Here is a 26,849-nt window from a genome sequence, read left to right on the forward strand (position 1 = left end):
AACTTTAGTTCCATGATTTGACATGACAGATTTATTTTTTGTGAACGGTGATAACTCTGTGCAGTAACAAAAAACATACCAGTACGAATGGGGATCGTCGAGAGGACGCTTGCTCGTTTTAACTTACCACCTTACTACCAAATAAACAAATAAAAAGTGTCGATACAGCAATAACTTAAAAGTACATTTTTGGTAAATTTATATTTTGAAAAAAGACGTGGAAGAAAAGTTGTAATTATAGTTCTATGAGGTTCATAGCATTTTACAAATAACGTTGTATATTATTTCCCTTATATAATGCCAAGTTATATTAATTTATATAAATAAAATATAGTACATATTTAGCTCAAATGTCAGCCATATAAACTAAGTAAGATATATCACGACGAATTTATATTATGGCATAAATATCAGCTCGAAATAATATATCAATACAATTCTATAAACAACTAATTGAGCATCGTCTAATATCTATCTACATAAATGTTAAACGCAAGTTCTCAGATACATAAAATATATTTATAATATATTTTTGGTTTATTTTCTACAAAAATAATTAACAACAGCACCTTAGTATCACTGTATATATACAATCGTTGTCATTGTGATTTTTTATTGTTTAAAAAATATACAACAATGGGTAAAAACGATGAAGTCTTACGTGTAAAATACTACAGACAACGCATATCAGTTTCTACAGACACTACGTATTAAAATTCTCAAATCATAGACAAGACGAACATTACTTACACTCAGGGTCGTATTCCAGAACTCTACTCAATGCTCAAGTCAGGATTTGAGCAGACTTGAGTAGGATTTCAAGCACTGGAAATACGACTCTAATGGCAAGGACTTGAGTATGATTTCTAGTTCTTTGAATCATATTCAAGTCCTGACTCGAGCATTGAGTAGAGTTCTAGAATACGACTATATTAGAATAGATTTCTGCCTGAAAAAAATGTTTTTTTTTTATTATTAATAAGAGTTTTAGCTGGGATACAAGTCCTTGAGCCATGTTTTCGTTTAATTATCGGGAGCCTTAATAAATATTTCCCATTGTACATAGTTCTAGTATACATTATGTTTTCACTTTCTCTTAAATAACTTAGGTCTCTTGTTTGGATTTTCTAAATAGTCTCATAAACGGCGGGAGTCAACATTTATGTTTTCACTTTCACCTATATTACATTATTGTCACGTTGAAAAAAAACTTTCAATTCGTAATTAATGGAATTTTCAGTACAAAATCTTTTGTAGTTTGGTTTAAAATAAGGACTATACAAATAAATGGACGACGGGTCTAATACAAAAACCACGAAAAAAATGTCCCAAGTCAACCTATTTAAACGTAGCGACATGTAAAGGAATATGAAAAAGCTAAAACGTTGAATTTAAATTGTAATGTCATCGCAGTACTGCTAATTTTGCTTGCTTCGCTGTCAGTCGAACAAACGAAGACAAGAAAGCGTGAATGACGCTCTGTATACGATTTTAACGCCCTATAAGTTCGGACAGTTTTTAGGGCGGACCCAACGTCCATATAATTGTAAGTCAATGACTATAGGTCTAACTTTCTTCATCACTATTTCTTTCTTCGTATTTTCTTCATATTATACTTGAAATAAAAATAGTCTTTGTAAAAACTGTACTTGTAACTTCAAAAGACCGCCATTTTTTACCCGAGAAATATCGATTATGTTAGTTATTATAGGGTCTATCATAACTAACATAATTAATATTTTTAGCGAAATTCAGTTATTAACATATCTGGGACCAGGGAAACGTGTTATATAACCCCCTCTAATCAGTTTTTGAATCTGTTATTTAGTTTGTATTTTATTGATAAGCTATTTCACCGCAATTGACATTTTTTAGGTACCTAACAATAAAACTTCAGTAGCAAATATCTCGAAAGTTACCGAAATGCAAAAGAGTTAATTATAACAAGTACAATTTGCTGTTATGGCCACCATCATACACATTAGAAGACGTAGTGACTGATATGCGGTCTATAAAACACCTAAAATCGAACGATAACGTATATTTAAATAAATTTTGGTCGAAATGATGTGAATTCTTTACAGTAATATTATTTTACATTAATATTTGTTTTTTATTTAGGCATATTTTTGAGAAATTAATACTACTAAGATCAACAAATATATGAAATAGAGTTTAATATCACTTTACATGTTTAACAGATTTGTGAACATTGGCCAGTTTTTTTTTAATTTTCTTTTTAATGTTTTGTGATGTGATGTTGCATATTATATATTTTAGCACCAACAATTGTTACGATTTGCAGTCGCAAAAATATCCAAATGGTATATAAACGCAGTTGTACAATAAAGACAATATAAAATTAATAACTTTCAAATTCATTTAACAACAAACAATAAACTATATGAAGAAATAATTTAATAATTTGGTTAAAAAGATTGAGCTTTTTTGAGCGAAACGAATTTTACGATCTTAAAAATATTAGTTTTTTTTAAAATTTAAACTACAGCTGTGGAGACCATGTTGCATGTCCGTTTAGTTTTTTGACCAACTTTGGCATAATGGCCATTAATGGCGTTGTCGTGATTGGTCACGTTTTAATGGGTCAATTGACCATGTAGATGGGCCATTCAGGACAGGCGGCCGGCGCTGGTATGGGAATGGGCGACCCTCCACTTACAGACACCACTTCTGGAATCTGAAATAGTGTGAAATCACAAAATTTAATTATATAAATAGTGAATTTCAACGAAGGGTTTTAGACCTAACAAATTATTTTTATAACAGTAAGTGACGGGACGAACATGTCGTGCGCCTGGTAGTAAATTACCACAGCCCGTCACCCTAAGACGTAAGTTGACCAGTCTCATGTGCCTGTAATTAATTTCACCAATAGGGTTAACTGAATAGGGCGCGACTACGCGTCTACGAAAGAATAGCAGTATCTCGCGCTTTCGCTCAACCCCCACAGCACCCTTTACCCTTCCAAACCGGAACGCAGTAATGCTCACGTCGCTGCTTAGCGGCAGACATAAGTAAGGTGGCAGTACTTCCCTAGACGAACTCTTTCACAAGGAGCTCTCCCGCTACTCAAAGTAACACCAAAGCATTTTGTTTCGATAAGAGTGCTAAATATACCGAAACGTTCAATGAACGTTACGCCAACTTAATTTTTGGACCTGTTCTGTTTTTACTTTGTTTTTAGAAAATTCATTTTTCTGTTTTTTTTTCGAATTTTGCTGTTTGTTTCTTTTTTTCCCAAAATGCGGGGAGCACAATGTTAGTAAATGAATACGAGTGTTTACAAAATAACAGAAAATTAGCAAAAAATAAAGTTGGCGTGGTGTTTTTATTGGGGGTATTGATACATGATAATAGATGTTTACGACCTCGGTGGCCCAAGGATTTAGATTATAACAAAAAAAGCTAGTGGAGAATTTTCACAAAAAATAGATGAATATCATAGTCAAAACATTACTATATTAATTAAAAATATAAATTGGGCTTACGAATATACTAAAAAGATATATACGACGTTTGTTTTCGTATGCTCTTATATATGTAATGTTAATAAATATATGATAAGTACTTACCATGGTTTGGGGATGATGAGGGGGATGATAATAATGCGCAGGAGACACTGGCGGGGTAGGGTAGCCCCAATAGACGAGTGGAGGCGGCAGCGTCGGGCCCATAGGTGGGGGATAGTAGTATGTTAGCGGACCTAATAAATATGACAAATTTGTGCTATAAGTACATTGCTTTATCTGTATGCATAAAATAGGTGCTAAAAGTGTACATCATACGCAAATATGACTCGTTGAAACAACATTTTCAGAGTAAATTTAAACATTTATTTGTGTTATTTTGACTTCAGAGTCATAATTGTGTGCTTTATAAAACTATTCTTTGTACATTTGCAAACGGAGTAAATAAATACTCGAGTTTTGATAAGTGCAAATAAATACATAAAAATCTCATAATGTAGAGTCAAGTCCAATAATGTGCTAAAAGACCAGTCTTGACTGTCAAGTGTCATTTTCAGTAATATACCAAATTACAATATTTTTTACCCAATTATTAAAATGATTCATGGATGGTTTTCTCTTTTGTCATGCATTTCGAGTTAGTCACACAATGTTCTACAGTATTTCATGATAAAATTATAACTATTCTCATATACATTATGCGTCAATATAATACCAATATTGCTCATCCCGTTTTTTTTCCCATAAACTCCATAATGTGCCTAGATATAAATGCGATAGTACCCCATAGACATAGTATTATATTAGTTTAGTTGTGTTGAAAAGTAGGATCATGTTCAGCTGATGATTATATATATAATTTGAGATAATATATCGCACGTTAACGAAATATTGCTATTTATAATGAAAACTTAATTTTCAGTAATATTTAAAGTACATATTGTTCCAAAAGTTAACTTTTTTGTTTAGTGACAGTATTGCTTTCAAATTGCGTTATAATTGAGGCTATCACCACAAAAGTGGTGTAACCCACATTTAATTTTTTTCTATAATATTACTTTATTATTAGGTTTTTTTTAATAATATCAAGAGACGGGACGAACAAGTCATGTATCTGGGAGTAAGCTACACGCCTGTCCATAACAGTTGCAGTGCCAGTCAGAGCTTTAAATCGCAAAGATCTGAGGGGTACTGCCACTGTGCCTGCCACCCTGAGACATAAGTTGATAAGTCCCATGTGCCTGTAATTTCACCAGCACCTTTACCCTACAAAACCGGACACTACTTTATACTGTAATGCTTACATTACTGCTTGGCGGCAAAAATAGTGACAGTACTTCCCTGTACGAACTTTTTCACAAGGAGCTCTGCTGCTACCAAAAAGTTTAAATTATTCCAAAGTATTATTTTATATTTTGATGATATTTGCATGTTAAAAGAAAATAAAAATATCGAAAAAATTTAATATTTTAATATTTTTATACATGAAAATAGCATCCGAATATAAAATAATTATACACTTTATTATTCAAAGTAATATTGTACAAAAAAAATTTAATATGTGTTACATCACTTTAGTGCTGATAGCTTCAATTATAAGTCTATATAATTTCGTAGCAAAAAAAAATGGATTTAAGCGCCTTCTAAGTATTTTAAATGTACGTTTTTTTTATTTTACTATACTGAAATACTGACTGATTTAAAAAATCAGTCAGTATTTGTTGCGTCTTTCTTAAATATAATTATCAGGTAATCATGATCCAGGAGCGGTTTGTGGCGTCTTCGACGATACAAGTACGGACGTATACATTAATGTATGTAGGTATGTGTAGACGATGACTGCAAGTACATTAGACACAACAATTATGTATTACTATATTTTCATAAGATTATTACATAAATGAGATTATGACCAACAAAATTATTTAAAAAAATACGCTACCTGGATACATAGGCGGAATAATCGATCACTTAAGTCATAAATTGATTTGATCTTTTCATTTAGTTCGGTATATAAAGTAAATAATTGTCAATTTAAAAAAAAAGTATTTTAAAACTTTTAAACCTATGTACTCACATCCACCGCGATAAAATTAAAATTAAAACAATATGGTACACTCACCGATCGAACGTTAACAGTCCACCAAAGCAGTGCTTTACCCTTCACACAGGACGCCGCCGCTCCGTCACCAAGCTAGTCAAAGTCAGCTTAGCAGCTAGCTAGCGAGCTAGCTAGGCTAGCCAGCACTCGCCTAGCCCTAGTGTTTTAGCATTTTGCAACCTCATCTGGTTTTCATTTGAGCTAATCATCTTACATGTTTTTTTCATAAGTAGGCACTCGGCACTATATTTTATAGACAGAATAAATCTTTTTCTAATTTTATTCAGTGCTTATATTGTCTATGGAATAACGCAGCTGCATGTGTTATGAATATATGGCCAGTGTTTGTTATTAATTTTAATATAAAACGTGCCTTTCACAAGCATTCTGTCTAAAAAAATATTAATCTCAGCCCGAGATGAGGTCGCAAAATAAAAATAAGAAGGAGCTATACTTCACGTGTTCCCACAACATATGAATACATACTTACGTTATTCTTGGTCTACCCAACCTTGCCACACCGGTCGTCTATAAGCACAAAAACTACATCACACTAAGCAAAGGACCCCCCAAGAGCTCCATGGATAGTTTCTATCACCGTAAGTGTCCAAAAGTTTCCATGCAGACGTCCGAAGCGAAATATAATTGTAAAACATGGCAGACTTAGTGGTCTAATAATTTAAAAACTATAACATTAAAATACGTAATATTAATATGTTGCGTAATATCTTTAAATAAAATATGACATACAAAAACCAAAATAGAACAATATAATTTTAATACCTAACAAATAATTTTAAAAAGTTATGTGCGCAGCTAAAATAATACCATAAAGAACATAATTACTTATTCCTAGTATTAGTACGATCTGAATAAGTTAGTATATGATTGAGTCGATAGTAAATATATTTGTACATAAATAATCTTTAAATTATTAACCGCCAGCCCGTCCACATTTTAACGTACGAAAGTCACAATTCTTAATCAAAATAACGGTTCAAACTATGAGAAAGAACAGATATGGAACCCAAAGTCGCCATTTTGAAACTTGCAATCTCATTGTAACCCAACAAAATGGCGCCCATTTTTAAAATAATACAATATTCTACAAATTAAAAAGTTCCTATTGTAATTTTGTGTTGTAGTTTCGTAATGGTACGATACAAAAAAATTAAATAGAACTTTAGAAGTGTATACTTACTAAGGTGGAGAAGTTACTTTTGGACTCTTGAACGGTGAAGGCAGTGTGGAGTTTAACAACAACTGTTGTTGTTATGAGTTGAAGCAATTAGTTCTTTAAATTTCACTAAATAGCGAGTCCAAATCTAACTTTTAAACCTTTATACGTCAAAGCATCGAACAATGTCTTATAAGAAATTTGAACATCAAAAAAGGAAGATTCAATTTTCAACAAAAAGTTGCAAAATGTGTGTGTAATTATTCCTTATGTTTCGATAATGCAAACACACTTTTATTCTAAAGTTTTACTTTAGTAATTGCTACAGTATTTTTTGTAATTGCTGTCCACAATTTTATGAGCATGATCAAAATATTTGTCAAAACTTCTGTAAATATTTGTAATGTCGTTCGTAGGCAAATTATATGTTTACTATATTATATATTCAATTAGATACTAAACATAAGTTAATAAGCTGTTAGGATGCAGGACATAAGGATGTGATTGTGCTATTCATTAATTCAAATTTGATAAATTGTACATGTCATCTTTGAAAGTTTATGAAATTTAAAAAAAAACGTTGCTGATTTGAAAAAGTGATGTATCCTTGTGAAGGAAAGTTTTTAAAGATGTAATTTTTGTGAATTTTGAAAAAAATTCTACTGCTTGTATCATTTAGTCATACTTACCTTTTGTTAAATGATAATAATTCATGACAAGTATAATATAGTATATATACATTTTTTTTAAATACCGCCTGTAAAATACCGTGCGTTTTGCTAGCAGACTTATATAATTAATTATTATCATACTACTACGCAGTACTATTACAATAGTGTTGTAACTCAAAATATGTGAAATTCAAGATACACTATTGCTCAACGTAAATTAAACTCTACACGTCAACACAACCGTCGCCGTCGTAAGGCTTAACTCAAAATGAGACAAACTTCTTATGAGTCAGTTCTGGACAACCAGTCGTTACTAAAAAATATGAAACTATTTTTCCCCTTTTATTTTTAAATATATTTGGCAAGCAGAAAATTTTTTAATGTCCGTAATAAACTTTAACCTATACATAAATGTCAATAATCTTTCACGGGAAGTGGGTAATCCGTTATTCAGCGATTCTTAAAGAAATACACTATTTGAGTTAATACACTATTGCATCGACAATGCGATATATTTTGTTATGTAATATATGAATATTTCTCAGTTTGCATAATTGTTAATCCTGTGTATAAGGGTGAATAGTGAAAATTTAATACTAGCAGAGCTCTTGTTACCAACAAAATTAAATAACAATGAGTGTTTTGAGTGTACACAATGTTCATCTGATTATTGGCGCACCACCTCAACAAAATACGTTCCCCTGTACACCATATGATGTAAGTGATAGTTGAAGTAAGATAGTGTTAGTACGTACAACATATAGGGACGTGGATTACCGACAAGGCAAGGCTTTGGTCGCTTACTTTTCCTCGCACTAACCTTTGACAGGAAATAAACAATCATACACATCACTAGAGGAGACTAAGGGACTCACCACATTTATTAAATCGGCTTGAGCCGGTCACAAAAAGCTTTATATGCAGTCAACAGTACATCAAGCTACACACTTCTGTTCGAATATCGCCTCCAGTGCAACAGAACAAGAACCGTCAATGTCTAGCTTGGTGTGCTGGCCTCTGAAATGCAATAAGAGCGAATAAGATGTTGTACGTTGCGCGTTTCGATTAGAGCTACGCTCTTTTTAAACGGCTAACGACCTAAAGCTTTTTCTGACCGGCTTAACACTTCGTTAAGTGTGGTGACACCCTTAATGGCATACTTCGACGGGTATACCTTACAGTGATTCCTTCAGGATCAATTTACATTGCCGCAGTACGTATTGGAAGTAAATTTATGTAATGCATAATTAACTTTTCATCACATTTGCTCGTAAACAGTGCCACATGCAGGCTAAGTCGGCTATAATTACGCCCACGGGCTCTTTCATTACATTATAAAAAATGAAAAAATAAGAGTTTCGTGTTCGGGCTTCTAATAGACTCTCGTTAGAAATGTCTTATTTACCGCCCACCGTACACAATGTACTATTAAGTCAATTATGTAACGACCTGATTTTGGCTCGTGTCTCGTTTTGTATCTTACGCAATTGGCATAATGTTCATTATGCTATCACTACAAACATTCGTTAAGCGGCAGTGTAAATTGAGCCATAAAGAAACAACACATTATTACAATAGTGCCATGTATTTGGTCCTGCAAGCAGTTAGCGTGTTCAAAACGAGAAAATTTGCAAGCGTCCAGTGTTAGTTGAACCCTCCTTCACAAGTACTGCGTCTACGGGCTCGCTTACCGAACGTAATAGCACAACCAACCATAAACCAGAGAAACTCGCAATTTATCATCTAACACAATTATCGATTTATTTCAATTACGTAAACTATGATTAGCCAACTAATATAATTATAATAAAAAAAACTCATTATGATACTAACAAGAAGACATTTATAAGCTTTTATAGACGTGTCTCAGAAGATATATACTGGACCTCAACCTGTTACACCTCCCGATGAATAAGACAATAAACGGCTGCAGGCCTCACACCACGTCCCCCAGTCACAACACTAAAAGTGTTTCAACGGTATTTGGTGCTAGTGCGTGACTTGGAATTCTCAGAAATATTGCCTTAGTGTTGAAGAAGTTATGAATATTTGTCTACATTTCGAAGGTAATTTTCTTGTCAAATTTATAGGCAGCACTGTCATAGTTGTTAATTTCTTATAATTATAATGGTCTACTGGAATGCGCTTTTGTGTCAAAAAATTCCGTTACATCGGGATTAACGAAATTATTCGGTTCGGAAATGAAGAAAAAAATTTTGTAAAAAGAAATGGTTTCGATAAAAAAAAAACACAAAATTTACAAATTACAAATATATGTATATATATAATATCCCCTTTAGCACTTTAGAAATTTACAATTTTGATACTAAAGTTCGATGTCGTATTTTTTTTTCTATATTGTGACACGAATAATTCATTTTTGTAGTACTAGTAACATTTTTCGTCCATTGGGACAGATAGGCTAAAGCATCTAATTAGCCGTATTGCCAGATCTTAGATTTTGATTTTTTTTTTAATGATGCCCCTCATTATCTTTACGGTTACCATTCTGAAACTCATTATCATAACTCATAATCATAATAATTCATTTTCGTAAAAATTGTAATTTACGTCAGTTAGTGCTGTTACAAAACTCCTTCGAAGATTTTATTCTTATAATTTTGATTTGATTTAAAAAAAATACTTCTTCAAGACTGAAATATGTTAGAACCCGTTTAGAAACAAAAAGAACGCACACATAACCATATCATGCACTAAAAATCGCTGGAACATCAGAAAAATGACTGAACTTCGATATTAGACAAGCAAGGAGGCTTTAGAAGAGAAGAGAAGCTGTGAAGTGTGATGACTGGAGGATGACCTAACCAGGACAGTTTGGACTAGACTTAGTTGTTAAGGCTATTCTATAGGACAGACTAAGTGCTTAAAGATATTTTCGGGGGCAAAGTTCTAAGAGATCACTTTAAATCTATGAGTACCTGATAAGTACAATAACCTTTTAAAATTTGAAAAGGAAATAGGTAATGCATCTATGATTCCAAGCATTCCCTTAGCACTTACAACTTCGTACACGAAGTACTTCGAAAAGATGTTATAAAACCATAGTACCAAGCTATACCGTGTACATTTGCATACATTTTAAAGAGGATTGTATCCGCCGCAGTGTGCTTTGGAAAACGTAGCTTCTCCGAAGCAGAATAACTAGATAAAATATCGGAAATGTTTGGTCCTTCAAGGCTGATTTTGTACTCATATTTTATATTTAATCTTTCAATGCCTTTGATATCAATTTTAAGATATCATTAATATAATATAAAATACGACATAGACTTCCCCCCAAAAAACTTGATTTTTTTTAGTTTACTTACAATATTATTTACAATATTATAATATTATATATCGTTCACACATGACAACTAGGTAACATAGTAGGTATTATCTCAAAGATTGCGTTATAAAATATAAAACGAAATTTTTGAGATAATACTATGTTAGTTGTCATGTAAATATTATGTGTGTCTGTGCAAATTTTCTTTCATGCAAGAATAGAAACATTTTAATGTTTTTTTTTAAATAGATATAAATTACGCACGCATATCTAAAAATTATCAAAAATTTATTTACGATGTAAAAACACAGGTTAATTTATTTGCGTGGTTTTCGTCACACATTTTTCGAAATAAAACCATCAAGTGCCTAGTTATTAAAGTTTTTACTCTTTTTGTTTCTCCTGTATAGTTAGTGTTTTCATAATAACCGTTTATTTGGTGAAGCTGTCGAACTATGTCCAATTTAAAAAAATCACATGAGTATCGTCGATAAATAGCCCGTATCCGTATGAAAAATTTTTTAATTTATTAGATTATTGACAAATTATGGGATGAAATAACCTCGAAATGTAATAAAAACTTTGTAAAGTTAACCTCGCCACCAATACCAATAATAAACAAAGTACGATAAACAAAATCTAAAATATGAGTACAATTAATAGTAAAATTTTTCGTCCTTCGGGACAGGCTAATGCTTCTAAGCCATACTGCCAGTATGAGCACATAATTAAAAAAGTTATAAACGGGTAATATAGGAATTAAAAAATAGTCTGGAGACATGCAACCCTGTTCCTTTTTTAAAACATAAGCGGACCATGCCACACCCAAATTTCGAATGACACGTAAAATTTAAACGAGTGAAAGAACTTACCGTTACATGCACATTTTCCATAACACATACCGTCGGATACACCAGATTACAAATATTTTACCACTAAACACTGTTTGCGTAAATCTAGACTAATATCAATAGTTTGGATTTCGGAAAATGTTTTTTATTACCAACATTTCATGGCTTGGAATTGAATGTGAACATCGTCTTTTTGACAAAAAAAATTTTTGTTTACCAAAAAGAATCTAAATACTTTGTGTAAATATAAATTTGTGTTATTAGATACCACGCTTGTATAATTTTGGCATATACGTCTGACGTATATACACCAATGATTGCAAGTTTGGTTGAATACACGCGATCATATGATCAGTGTCTTTACGTCGTTATACGCCAAAATGATACAAGTAGATGTTAAAGTTCGCATTTACACCCATAGCCAATGAGTAATTTAGAAATGACAGAACATAGATTAGCCATTACACCGTGTACTTGTGACTAAGCTCCATACCTATGTGAATCAGACGATGGCAACACCATACACATGACTTTACTATAGTCTAGATGTCCAATGTACAGATTACCCAATTTTGAGGCAGGTTCCTGATTTTTTAAGGCTGACAACATTTTGACCCCGCACATTGAATTTGAATTTCGATGAACCAATTTTGTGTACTGTCAATATAAATATCAATTTATTTCATGACTTTGGATGCAAGTCCTCAGCCGAAATATTAGATATAATAAACACAGGAAGTAATATAAACCAGTAATGATAACAGCGTAGCAGCGGAACAACTTTTTTTTATGTGGTATTTAAGTCAATTAGCGATACCATTTTAGAGTTCAAAAGTTACTTGTCAGCCGTTAAAAATTAAACATTCAAAGGGTCAGCCAGTTTGAAACACATCATTGGGACAAAAGTCTTGAAAATAAATAATGTGTGTCATGCTAGTTGACCCACAACACTTTTTTCTCAGAAATATGCCCAAAAAAACCTGTAAACAAAACAGAGCGATATGACTAAATATTATGTGGTGTGAGGTCACTGAACGATGACGGTAAGCTAAGTGGAGTTTAATGCTTTAGACAAATGTTATGTGAACATTATACAACGAGAAACCTGATGGAATACGTCAGGAAATAATGGACGGGACTGGACAAAAAGGACACTTTTATAAGTTAAATATAAGTAAACTACCACGATCGAAAAAATATGCACGCAATTCCTAATAATCACTTCGTTTGCATGTGCAAAAAAAACAATATTACTATACATTAAAAAAAACACTTACTTTACATATATAAAAAACGTGTAAACTACAAAAAAGTGCATTGTACTCACAAAAATATTAAGTACCTAAAAACTGCCGTAAGTACCACAAAATTTCAGCCTTTGGAAAAATAGGCAAATTGTCTTTTTTATGGAATGTCTATAATTTTTTAAAAAGCTTATATTAACGTATGATCACACACTAACCTAAATATTTTAACTAAAGTAATATTTCCTGCGGGTAATTTATTTTTAGATTCTTTAATATTTTTTGAACAACTTCAAATAGAGGAGGACGTTCTCAATTCGCCTGTTTTTTTTGTTGTTAGTATGTCACGCGATTACTCCGATATTTGAGAACCGATTTCATTATTCTTTTTTTTTTTTTTTGTTGAAAAGGGGTGTCCCAGTAGTGATTCCATTCAAATTCGAAGAAAATATTCCACCTTTAAGGGTGAGAAACTAGGGGATGAAACCGGTTTATTGGATTTTACCCACTTTCCATTAACCGATTTTACTGAAACTTGGCAAATAGTCGTAATTCCACAAACTTTCGAAGTCGTTTTTATTTCATATTTATTTTTATTAAAAAGATTTTAAATAATTTTGGCTATTGAGTCTCAAAGAACGCTGTTCCATACGTTTGTTACTAGTTAGAGATTGCAAAAGGGTTACCAACACTACAGTAAATATTATCCATATTGATCGATACTAAATTAACGGTAGTGTTGCAAGTAATAAAAATTTGAAAGACGCAGAAATATGCTCAAATGGGCTACTAAACTAACTAATTCATTATTTGTCATTGATAAACAAAGTAAAATTCGCTTAACTTAAATAATCAGTAACAACATTAAGTAAGTATATATTCAACAAAAAAATATTTTAAGTAACCTATAACTGTTAAATTTAAAAAACTCAAGCCCAAAGCAAACTACAGCTTTAGACTTAACATATAATGTCTTATGCCATGGGCCAATAACGCAAGAGGACAGCTAATCGCAAAGCAAGACAGCGTAGTCGGGTATTTGGAACCTATTGGTAAACCAAATGTCGCGACGAGTACCAAACAGCTATTTTTTCATATTCAATTCAATAGACAAGCAAGCCAAAAGGCTTATAAGGTAACTCGGAATTAGTAGAGGCGCCTATTAGTAGAGGCAGAACCTTGAACACCACCGTAAAGATGCCTGCTTATCGGTATTTTTCAGGATATATCACTTTTTTTTAATTACACGATATTAATTCCACCCTCCCCTTTTATATCATCGGGGGACTAGGCGTAGGCTTGGATTCCACCCCTATGTTGTGGATATTCCAAACATTCGCACGAAGCGTTATGCTTCCACATTCATATAGCGAACGGCTATGGAGTGGAATTCCCTACCAGCAGACTTGTTCCCTGAACGTTATAACTTGGACCTTTTCAAGGCGAGAGTGGATAGGCATTATTTAGATGTGCATGCTCCATCGTCGACCTCATCGTCACTTTCCATCAGGTGAGATGGAGGTCAAATGCGCACACGCATTTGTATAAAAAAAAATTACAACTAATCTCGCCTGCATATTGGATACTATTAAATCCCATCCCTCAGTCGACTTTTACAACTTGCGCGGGATGATAAGCAGAATGGAATTCCATCCAGACATAAGATGGAATTTTGACCTTTTTCAGAGTTACGATCTGTAGTATGCAGATTAGCGATTCTCTCGAGTTGGTTCACGCTTATGTCCAACTATGAAAAATGTTATAAATTCATAGATGTTCGCATATCAAATAATGTCTTCATCCATATCTATGGAATTTATTCGTATGTCTATTGAATGGACGCGCGAACAATGTCGCTTCACGTGATATTTTTTTTTGTTTACCTACGTCCTAACTTAACTATAAGCTGCTATAAACTGCCTGATCTATGATAAGATTCGTCTTACGATTAATAAATTCACGTAAAGCTAATGTAGAGTACCGCGAATGAAGTTTTAGAAACTTTTTTGAGCTTCATTGTCATTTGCTACCCTGTTTTTAACTATCCGCAGTCGATTCTCTCAATTCAGTTTTACTTTATGATTAATTGTTAAATATAAACATGGACCTACTGATTTCAATTAACAATATTGGAATGTTAATTCATTTCTTAATTCATTATCAACAGGACCTCGGCTTAACTGTAGGACATTAAATTTCCAGTACAGTAGCCGACCGTATAAAGCCGTTATCTTTGCAATAATTCTAAGATATAACTTTCTTTATTCATACGTCATGGACTACACGCCGGGATAATATGGATAAGTAGGGAACATCGACATAGAAAGCGCTGTGGCTGGAAAAGGAGAGGTCATAGTACCCGGTAGAGCGGCAGATAGGGCTGTACCATACCCGGCGGGCAACGCGGTAGGTATGGTATGTAGACCACTGGCGTACGTCGATAACATAGGGCTTGTATTCGCGTAGGAAAACATAGGAGCCGATGTAGAGTATGAAAACATTGGTAGAGACATACTCGGTTGCGCAACCTGCGGGGCGATGTATTGGCGCTTCGCGGGTGTAGACTCCGTTTGAGTAAACGCGCGATCGTAAGTACGTTTTGTCGGCAAAACTGTTTGTTGCGGCAAAATTTGAGGAATCGGGTACGGATTTGCGGGGGAAGGAGAGCGGAGGGAATACGCGGGGAGGACCGGCAAAAGGGGAGGGCAGGAAGGGCGCAAAGATGCGAGTAACAGGTTCTCGTGTTGTCGCGCGAGCAGGCTCTGGTGCGCGATGTGGTGCGCGAGCAGGCGGGGCGCGTGCGCGTGCACGGGGGGCGGGGGGGACACCAACGTACCGGGCGACAGCACTTTGGGAGAAGTGGCTGGGGTCACGCCGCCTGTTAGCACCATGTTCATGTCGTCGCCGCTGCACTGGAAGACCTGCACGTGTTTTGTTGGTAAATGCGATGCAAATGACCTTGTCCAATGCATAACATCCGACTCAGGATGGGCCGGACACAATAATGTTGAAATATGGATATTATGGACGATGTGAATAATTTGTTAAATTACTAGATAAAGTGCACCAAACTGTAGCGCTTATAATTTGCGATTTTGAACTATTTATACCAATATCTCTTTAGTATAAACTTGTAATGTCAGTTCGTAATCAATATGATAGTTGAACCAGTTCAAACCAAATCCAATTTCTTGACATTGGATAAAAACAAATCCATCAAAAGACGTAAACAATATTATACTCAATTTAAACATTATCACCATCATCATCAACCCATTTAGTCCCACTACTGGACACAGGTCTCCTCTCAAGCGACGGTTTAGGCCACGCCACGCTTGTCCAATGCTAGTTGGGAACTTCAAATGTTTTCCAAGGGTTATGAACCTTCATCGACGTGCAGGTATTCACCATATATTTTGAGAAACTCAGAGGTGCGAGCCCGAATTCGAACCTACGGCCTCTGCTTCAGAGGCGGTACGTCTAATAAATTAGGCTACCACTGCCCAATTTCAACACAAAATAACTAAACTTGATAACAACAAAAGTCTGACCTCGATATACCGCTGCTTCTTGCCGAAGGTCATGTACCGATGGTGTTTCTGCTGTGCGCAGAGATACGCGCTCGTCTCGCTGTCCATCTGGATAAACGCCTCGCCGCTGGGGTGGCCCTGAAATATCATACACCATTGTGCTATGCTCCAACGACTTATATTGATAACTAAATTAAGCTAATAACGTCGGCCCTCGTCGTGTAGTATGCCGCCTCGATAAAGCTATTATCCACATTAAACTCTCAAATTCGAGTGATAAACTGGCCTTTTAAAATTTTATCACAATAGCTAACATGGCGAGTACCGTGACGTCATATTTTTAAGTCATCGTGAGGGTCGCGACCAATGACTGCAAAAGATTAACACAGTGCCAAGCATGTTTTAAAATCAGCAGTGACCTTGCAGCCATCTGCAAGGTCACTGTTGATTTTAAAACATTTTGACAGTTCTGCACAGTAATTTTAACAACGTATTAATTGAGCACCACAAACGAGATGAAAAGAGAAGAAATGAAAAAAGAAGAAAAGAAACAGTAAAAACAAACAAATTGATTTATATAAATTATTCGAAAAAGGTGAGCAGAACATTTTTAACATAGTTCAATACATGAGAGTAATTATTTAGAAAAACGTAAATAATAACTAATATAATGTAAATTATGTAAAAACAGAAACTACAAAAACCCGATATTTTTTGTTTCATTGTTTTCGCGGCGATGATTAAACGACAAAGGTATATACGCCAATATCGTAACGTTGTCCTTCTTCTTCAAAATGTATAACAGTCGTTCATTACCAAATAAGCAAACTTAGCTTTATCAATTGAAATAAATATTGTCATGGGGAGGTTTATTACACATATACTGCCATGCTACGGCCACTGGTTGGGCTTATGCTGAAGAGCAGGTATATCCATCTGTAGAACTTTGAAACATGACAGCTAAACTATCATTTAATTTTTTGTTGGTACCATTGCGCACAATACAGGCAGCATCGTTCGCGATTTCAAGTTATGTGACGTTAATTTTATCGTACATCGAACAGAGTCTCATTCTTTTGTTATTTCATTTATTTAGGACAACCAGCAAGTCATACATTTCATACATAAAAACTTTGCCATGTCCGAATCCAGTCGGACCGAAGCTATTTTTGTTTGTGGTTGTACGATATTTGTATCAATAATAATAACAAACTAGTGGATTATTTTCACAATGAATAGGTGAACATCATGGTAGTAAACACATCATGATATTAAAAAAAAATGCAATTAATATAGCGACATCTCTGTAAATTTTCTGGTAGCTCTAAAGGTACCTGGCTGAGTGAAGAAACTTTCATAAGTTCTCACAGGTGGCGCTATGTCAAAACAGCCGTTTAAACCCAATACAACGATTCGCAACAAACACAGAATAATTCGAAAGATTTGCTGGGTCGATCCGTAGTTTTGTAGCCACGCCGTTCGGATCCAGTCGGGTCGAAAGGTTGTTTCTTTCTGTTTGTACGACTTATGTGTGTATTAAAAAAGAACTTAGATTATACAATACAAATGGACTAGCGTAAAATGTTGACTCCATTAAAAGTTGTCACAAAATGCAACAGTCAAACACAACTAGTTTTTCATTCATACATTTTCTCTTATTTTCTTATTTGTAAACAAAATATTCAATATAAATCAAATTTTACCTGAGCATTGTACACCATGTGCACGCCCTGGACTACAATATTCTTCGCGAATTCATCTAGGAACGTTAAGATGTGCTCCACCTATAAAAAATAAACATATTGTACGTTTAGTAGCTCGTGAACAAGTACGTATTATACCTATGTACAACATCATGCAATATTACCGTGTAAGTTATACATATAACAGGTGACTACGGCTGAGATTAATAACACGAGCTTCAACCAACTAAGCAAGTTTTTCGTATTTACAAAACGAACTTGGCCAAATTTAAGCAAGAATTAATGACATAAGTAAACTCAGTTTAATTTAATTTCTTGGTTTGTTATTATTATACTAAGTGACGGGACGAACAAATCGTGCGTCTGGTGATAAGCCATACGTTTGTCCATAACAGTTGCAGTGTCCCTCAGAGCTTTAAATCACAAAGATCTGAAGGGCACTGCCACTGCGCCCGACACTCAGAGACGAAAGTAGAGTAGTGTAATTTCACATGCACCCTTACTCTCCGAAACCGAAATAGGTAAAGTGGCAGTACTTCCCTGGACAAACTGTGTCACAAGGAGCTTCTACTACTATTAAAACTTTATTTTCTATAAGCAAAGTTTGTATTGTAAATAAGAAAAACTTGCTTAGTTCGCCATCTTTGCTAAGTCGAGTCAAAGTTCGTTTTATAAATCTCAGCTTATATATAGCCATTATATTGGTCCCACTGCGCACAGGCCTCCTCTCACAATAAGATGGTTTGTTAGGACTGTAGTTCCCACGCGGGCGTAATGCGGATTGGGAACTTCACATATTATCATTTTTTGCTTTGCATGTTTGCAGGTTTCCTCAAAATGTTTTCCTTCACCGAAAAGCTCATGGTAAATTTTCAATTTCGCATAGTTATTTTAAAAAACGCATAGATGCAAACCCGAATTCGAACCCACAACCCTCTGCTTGAGAGGCGGTAGGTCAAAGCATTAGGCTACCACAGCTTCCAACATCTCGATTTAATACTTTCTTACTCAATGTCTACAGAAAATGTAACTAAAATTTCTATTGTCACAAAAAGTTTCATTCGATTTGACAGCTGTCTTCAACTGGGTGCGTTTAGAGTTTAGACTATAGAAACCAAATACAAACATAAAAAACAGTTTCAACATTCAAGCCATACATTAGCATGTCGATACTGACTTACAATTACAATTTTGGTTTAGGTAGGTACGTTTATTCCGTAGATAGGGCAGCTCCTTTCCTTTATTTTTTTCCATTCTTTAAGGTTTAGAGTACCAACCTGTGCTTCGTAAGGCAGTCCCCGCAGCCTGACGCAGTCTTTGGCGGTGCCGGATGTAATGACATGCTGTGGCACTAATGCCACTGGCAGTAGGCCTTCAGATGGGGCAGTGGCCGTCGATGGAGTACTGGCTGCACTTGTGCGAGTCTCTAATGACCGGTTTAGTACCTGGAGAGATTATGGATTATTTCAGTATTTTATAAATTCGAAGGTTTTAAAAACACAAAACATAATACTAATGGTTCCCTATCAGAAGTCCGAAATGTCATTTTCCAGAAATAACGTTTGGTCGAAATTTCATAACCTCGAAAGTAATTTTGAGAGGAATATGTTTTTTCTTTCAAACCTAACTTAACCTAACCTAACCGAACTTAATCGTGTCTTTGCGATAAACATCCAGTATATCCTGAAAGAACAACGGTTTCGTTATAATTCGGTTTTCAGTGTAATGAAAATTCGAATAAATGTTATTTCGGAAAAAAAAATCGAGTTTATGATAGGTTACTAATAATAATAAATGAAACTATTTTTCCGGATATAAATCGCGTATATTTGTTTTTTCAAACAAATCGACGTTTCAGGACCTGTAAAGGGCCCAAAATAATAATAATTGCCGGGGAATACCGCCTTTCCCATTTAAAAATTCAAAATAATCTTTTAAGCCTTGGGAGAGGCGTGAGTCTAAATAATAATAATAATAGTGTCGCTTCCAGCTCAAATGCAGAAGGCGGTCCTGCTCGATACGCACGTATTGTTCGCCGGTTCGAGGACCTGAGTCCCTGACCCCAGCCGACTGTGCCATTGCCGAGGATACCACCTCTTTTTTAAATAGACTTACCATCTTTCCTCAAACGCTGGCTAAGAGCATAAATTAACGATAAATTGAGTGAAAATTCAATTCAAAACGTACGTATGTTTTAATTACTTTGTTCATTTAAAATTATTCTAATAGCCACATGCATTGTAGACGTATATAGTAGGTATAGCGTATATACAATTGCAACTATATTTATTTTAGTTTTTAGAAACAAATTGGATGACCACAACCTAAAGTAGCTATGGGTAATTTTCAGATTAGTTTTCTCTGCCTAATTTCGGTGGTAATTTTTATCATTTAAGTATTCGAGTGTACCGTGAAATTTTAAAAATTATTTCAGGAACTAGTATCCTGAAATAATTTTTAAAATTTCACTAATACACTCGAATATTAAGTAATACTCCATGATAATATACTAGAATATTTAAATAACAAAAATTGCCACCGAAATCGGGTACAAAATAATAACCTGGAAATGAACCCTGACTGACACCTTTTTAAAAATGTAAAACACTGAGAAATCAACCTTATAATCTAATGATAAAGTCACTGTTTCCGATAGCAATATGATCAAATTCACGTGCCAAAGATAGCAACTGAAATATCTATACCAAAAACGCGATTAAATATACTTCATACTTGGTAATAAAAAAAAATAGTGCCAGCAATAAAAACAGTTTATGTATATGAAATTGTGATTTTTTTTAGATATCTCTGCATACATTTAGAATATAATTTTCAATTGTTACTGATAATTCGTGTTTGAATAATTTATAAAACCAAATCATGAAGGCGGATGTGCCAATGTAACGCACACAAAAGAAAGGTCGTTTCAGTTTTTAGGTTACATACATTCGATGGCTTAAGATACATGCAGGTCGATTCAGGACCTTACGATAACTCGGTTGTCGACCGATTCGATTTGATATCGTACTATTTCTTTTCATTTTTATTCCGAATAACCGAATCGAACGTCAAACTGTCGTATTCGAAACCGAACCGAAATGACGTCACACCCGTACGTTATTCAGAACACATCGAATGAGAGTTACCGAACGTCCGATTGTTTTCTTTGGTAACTTATCGAGTAGTCCTGAGCATCCGATACGTACATCCTTGAAATATATATTATAGAATGCCTCACTATAACCATGGAACGTGTGATAAATATTGTTAGTAGACGCAGATATCAGATGATGTAAAGTGAAAGCTTCTTATTCTTTTAAAAAGTCTGGATTTTGATCAATTTAAAAATTTATTTTAATGTAAAACTAATGTATTCCTATATTTTAGGCCTTTAAAGTCTTAAAAATTTATATAAAAGAACAATCATTTTTCTGTTGTTTAATAACACTAAGTGATGGTAAAATAAGTCGTGTGTCTGGTGGTAAGCGACAAGCCTATCCCTAACAGTTGCAGTGCCACTCAGAGCTTTAAATCACTAAGATCTGAGGGACACTGCCACTGCCCCCGACATCCTGAGACATAAGTGATCAAGTCCCATGTGCCTGTAACTTCACCAGCATACATTTGTCACAGATGGCGCTACGGCAAAAAGTCGTTAAAAACCAAAGACAAAGATCTTCAACATAGAAAAGAGCACGTAAAAAAATTCCTAATGTCTGCTGGTTCGTTCCGTGGCTCAGTTGGGAGAGCGTCAGCCACGAGATGCTGAAGGCGCTTGTTCGAATCCAGCCGAATCTAAAGAATTCTTCATAGTGTTCGATGTTTGTATTAATAATTATAACAAACTAATGGAGTAATTTCGCAAAAAAAATATTTAAGTAGTAAAACATCGGGATATTCAAATTTATTATTACAAAACAAGTGTCAAAATAGGAAGCCAAAGTTCTTTCAATTCGTTGAAGCGACTCTCAGCGCCCAGTTACAAATACGTGAAAGTTTTCGCCTCGCGGCCACCGCCCAGTTACCACGCTTTCGCGTACATTAATGGCGATTCTGATTTCTATTTACTAGGTAACAACATTTAAATTCCTCTGAATAATACAATCCCGCAGCCGCCGCGCGGTCTCCGCGTAGATCAAAGACAAGCCAGCTTGGACCGCGCGCCGAAGACGCTCATTTATGTTAAAACATAAAAGCTAAATAAATAGAGCGTACTTTGCCATGACAACATGAGTGCGATGGAATTCGTGTCGAATAAATGCGCCCTTAGACTATTTTTTCCATCCTAAGAAGCGACCAGACGGCTGGCAGCTACTTTCGTCAAAGAATAAGATTGTCTATCCTGAGAGGAAACATTGCTGACCTCCTGCGTACAATGTCAAGATGCAATCGTTGATGAAATTGTTTGTCTTTAGTAAAAATAATCGTTCCACGCTTGCTAATGAAGTCATTGCTTTACACTTAATTGATCGTTAGTAATTTCGTTGGCTTAGTAACACAATACACCACAATAGAAACGTACTCGCTGCGAGCTATTGTGTGCGTGTGTGTAAATTCGCTATGGCCATGCCAGAATAAAACACAATCACTTTTTAAAGTGTTTTTTGTGTGCGCTTTTATTTTTATGTTATTACATTTGGTAGCTAGCTAACTTAATATATGTTCAGGCAAATGTACAATAAAAACTTTAAATCACTTATTCTTAGCACGGAACAAAGAAACACAGTTTTGTTGTAATGTTTTCTAATATACGAAATTCTTATTGTTTAAATTTATGTCAAAGCAGTTAAAAATATTGTATGAAATGTCGTTAAGTTTTTCGCAAATTTATGATTGGATTATGTGCATTGGTAAATGCGCAATATTGATATTTATTCGACGATAATGTTTACACTCTAACTACTAACGCATTTGCATTTCGGTAATTTCAAGTCATTGGCACCTAAAGTTTTTTTTAAAATTAAATATGTCATTGTATGTCAGGATGTTTATCACCATGATATTCGTAATTTTTTGTGAAATTACTCCACTAATGTTGTTAAGTTAATTATCAATACAAAGATCGAACATTCAGAAAAAAATCCTTCGATCCGGCCGTTTTCGAGCCGACGTCTTCTAGCAAACTGCCAGACGCTATGCCAACTAAGCCACGGAACGAACCAGCGGATCTCACGAATTTTTCTACGTGCTTTTTTTTTGTCGAATCCTCGTATTTGGTTTTTCAACGGCTTTTTAGCCGTAGCGCCATCTATGAGAAATCTATGAAAGTATTTCGTCTCGTATTTTTTTTTAATTAAAAAACCGATTAGAAGGACTCGTAGATCTCGTTTCACTGATCTCAGATGTTAATAACTCAATTTCGCTAAAAATATCGATTACGCTTGTTATGATAAGTGCCTCTACCACGATTTTACTGTGACAGTCTTGACTTACAATTATAGTGACAGTTGTCGCTAACGACCGCGTAAATTACTTAAAAATGTTATATGGCAAATTATACAGCGCCCCTAGTGGTCACAAGAAGAAACAACATTTAGTATACAAATATTTTACGCGGTCGCTAGCGAGACATATACTGGCAAGAAACAAATTTCGTTTGCTATTCAGGGTGGTAATGCTGCCAGTGTTAAGGGGACGTTTGAGCCAGCTAAGATTCAGAGCGGTCCTGTTCTTATAGTTAAATAGAAATGACTAAGTCTAGCGAATTGAATTAATAATTTCTTTGTGATGAAGCCTGTTGCTGATGTATATTTGTGTCTTTTTTGATGATTATTTTTTTGTTGGAAATGGTTACCCCATTGGTCCCATTTAAATTTGAAGAAAATATTCCACCTTTAAGGGTGGCAAACTAAGGGATGAATCCGGTTTCGCGCACTTTCCGGTAGCCGATTTCAATAAAACTTGGCAAATAGATGTATCCCACGAACTTTTGAGGTCGGTTTTTTTTATAAAAACCTATTTTGTACAATATTGTGGTATTTGTTAATGTGGTGTTTGTTTCACGGATTAGAAGGCTGTGAACGTGTTACGTCGTTATCTATGGAGTAAAAAAATATATGATGTAATTCGAATTTATGCCGTTATTCCATGAGAATTGTAACGCAATAAAAACAACCGTACACATTAAATACTTAAAGTTTGCTACTCAAATGGAAAATTATGTCACTATATAGTTTCCGGCGCGATCGATAGTTTGCGATAACGCTTATTTGAATTATAAGTATAGTTTACATTACAGTACATTTAACATTATTAGTTTAGTGTTTTTATTGATTCTGTGTTCAGTTTTATTTTTTGTTTTATAATTTGATTAATTTGTATAATAGATTATGCGTAGTATAGTTGTGGTACCTATTGAGTGCACCTAGCGAGTGCATCGTATTAGGCCAAAGCGCGTTGAAACCGGAAACTTAACTGACTTACTTCTCGTTTCTATCTCGAGTTACAATTTTATTTTATCTGGCTGTTCGGTCGGAACTAATTAGAAGGCAACTGCTTAAACGCACTAATGCATACGATACGAGGATCAGGAAATACATGATGTTTCACATTAAACCCTCACACTATTCACTATTTTTCAAAATCACCTCCTTTCCAGTATCATGTGCCAAAAAGTTTTTTAAAGCTTTTTCCTCTCATGCAAATAAAAAAAAAATGGACACAGGTTTTAATAATCAGGCGACGATATAGCTATATTTACGAATACTAATAAATGCAAACAAGTCCGAAAAAAGTAATATCTACTTGGGTTAAAACAGTAGCAAAGTGACGGAATTTGCGACGCATTCTTCTTCTTTTTGCGACTCATTCTTATTAGTACGTTTAGTTTAAGAGTCGATACTACCTTAGCTCGAATGCAAATTCTTCCCGTACTAATACGGTTCATTTTGCTAGGGTCGAGCGGCAGGAACACTGGCTTTATTTCATAATTTATTTTTTAACAAACGAAATTAAAACCTTTTGCAAAATGTAGTTTTACATATCGTATACTATACGTGTTCTATTTAGTTCAATTAATATAAAAATAAATTATTGGTACCTATTAAATACAGCGGCTTTCTTGTAAAATTTCTTTTCTATCGTGAATATTTTTGGGAATCGTGTTTTTACACCGTATGGTAATCAGTGTTTATCCTCAATTTTTGTTAAGTTTCTCACAGGTGACCCTATGGCAAATAAGCGTAAAAGGTCAAAACCTAAAAGTTTCTGACACAGAAGCGTGCTGGTCAGGATCAAGCGTACTGATGAAACCTTAAGCGCGTTATCATGTGGGGTCGAACCCTCATTGCTGGTAGAGTTCTCTGTCAGTGCGTAAGCCGCCTGAATAGGTTCCACCTCTATTTACTTCCATCACTAATCCATATTGCTGCTTTTCAACCGATAAAACAGATTGAGAGCTCACCTGCTGAACCTCGGCTGTAGTCGACCTAAATAGTTCGATGTATCGCGCGCCAATAAGATTCCGATGTCTGGAGAGCGCTTTGGGGGCATCGTCTTCTTTGGCGAACAACACGAATGCGTCTCCGGTGGCGCGGCCGTCGGCACGGCGCACGAACAGCACGCCTTCCGCTCCATCTAGCACTTGCACAGGGTCCTCCCCCGTTGAGAAGAATTCCAGCTGCAACAACAAACATGAATGAATGTACAGTGTTAAATGGAGCCTGTCCGCAGCTTTGCATGTCCTTCTTTCGCTAGACCTCACGGAGTGCAGTAAAGGCGAGTTCCGCAGTAAAAATACACACACATAAACCTGCTATGTATACACACATAAACCGTATTGTAAAATACATTATACACTTGTAAAAAGACAATGAAATTTCTTCCCACGACAAAAAATGTAGTGTAATAGGTAATTGTACAAATTAAACTTTGTTTAAAATTCCTACAATTCTAATGTATGTGATAAAAATAAAGTATCAAAATCATCGCTTTAATTATCATAGAAAATAACTAAAGAGAAAAGAAACGCATAGGAAAACTTATAACAAAGTGTCTTAGATAAAATTCTATAATCTAAATTAAATAAAATCTTTAACAGAAGTTAAACGTTCCTAAATGGAATAACGTCCTGAAATTTGTAGTTCTACAGGGGGTGCAATGTATTTTTTCTTTTTTGAAGTACATAGCATAGTAAGTATAAATATAACAAGAGTTAGAAACATGTTCGGATGATTCTATTGCCTTATGGTTCACTATAGACACGTAGTAATTGAAATTTAATCGGGTTATAAATAGGATGTACGATATATGTATGCTGGATGATATTTGATTTCGACGACCATATCGGTCAAGTAACTTCTAGAAAGCCTTCCGAATAATTTTATTACACCTTCTAGCGTTAAACCGTCGTGGAATTGAGTAACGTACCACTTGCTGCGCAGTGGCGTCATAAGGTAGTCCGCGCATACGCACGATGACCTGCGCGCCGCGCGAGAGAAACGCCGCGGCCTCGCATGTCGCACCCCCTGCTACTGAAAGGAAGTCTTCCCCGCTGGCCCGATATACCTGTTTCAATAAAGAAAAAAACAATATAATACAAATTATTAGGTACTGCTTTCATTTTCAAGCCTAGCTTTAATTCAACCACCAGTGTTAAGAGTCTATACGATCTCAAAAGAAATCGAAAGAAAACAAGCAAAATGAACCTAGTTAGTACGAGAAAAATTGGAATTCGAGCTGAGGTAGTATAGACTCTAAAGTGTGTACATCGATGTGCTCCAATGTCAAATCTTTGTGATGTTCTTGAAGCAAGAAGTGAACTAGCGCCTTTCACAACAAGAGACGTACGCCTTGCT

The 26,849-nt window shown here is 34.9% G+C and overlaps 1 protein-coding gene across 1 annotated transcript in view; it reads right to left on the reverse strand.

The window, feature by feature from the left end:
- Positions 1-2,494: 2,494 nt before the first annotated feature.
- Positions 2,495-26,849, reverse strand: part of LOC113231175 (RNA-binding protein fusilli) — a 170,343-nt gene continuing 145,988 nt past the window's right edge. Inside the window, exons 9-16 of the mRNA XM_026465366.1 lie at positions 26,422-26,559; positions 25,457-25,672; positions 19,332-19,499; positions 18,055-18,135; positions 16,373-16,489; positions 15,658-15,742; positions 3,594-3,724; positions 2,495-2,698 (exon numbers count right to left, since the gene is read on the reverse strand). Of these exons, the coding sequence (XP_026321151.1) occupies positions 2,606-2,698; positions 3,594-3,724; positions 15,658-15,742; positions 16,373-16,489; positions 18,055-18,135; positions 19,332-19,499; positions 25,457-25,672; positions 26,422-26,559 (1,029 nt within the window). The 3' untranslated portion in view covers positions 2,495-2,605. The remainder of the gene's footprint in view (positions 2,699-3,593; positions 3,725-15,657; positions 15,743-16,372; positions 16,490-18,054; positions 18,136-19,331; positions 19,500-25,456; positions 25,673-26,421; positions 26,560-26,849) is intronic.

Source organism: Hyposmocoma kahamanoa, unplaced genomic scaffold, assembly GCF_003589595.1.
Source record: "Hyposmocoma kahamanoa isolate Upper Pololo Valley unplaced genomic scaffold, ASM358959v1 101, whole genome shotgun sequence".
In the NCBI taxonomy this organism is placed as follows: Eukaryota; Metazoa; Arthropoda; class Insecta; order Lepidoptera; family Cosmopterigidae; genus Hyposmocoma; species Hyposmocoma kahamanoa.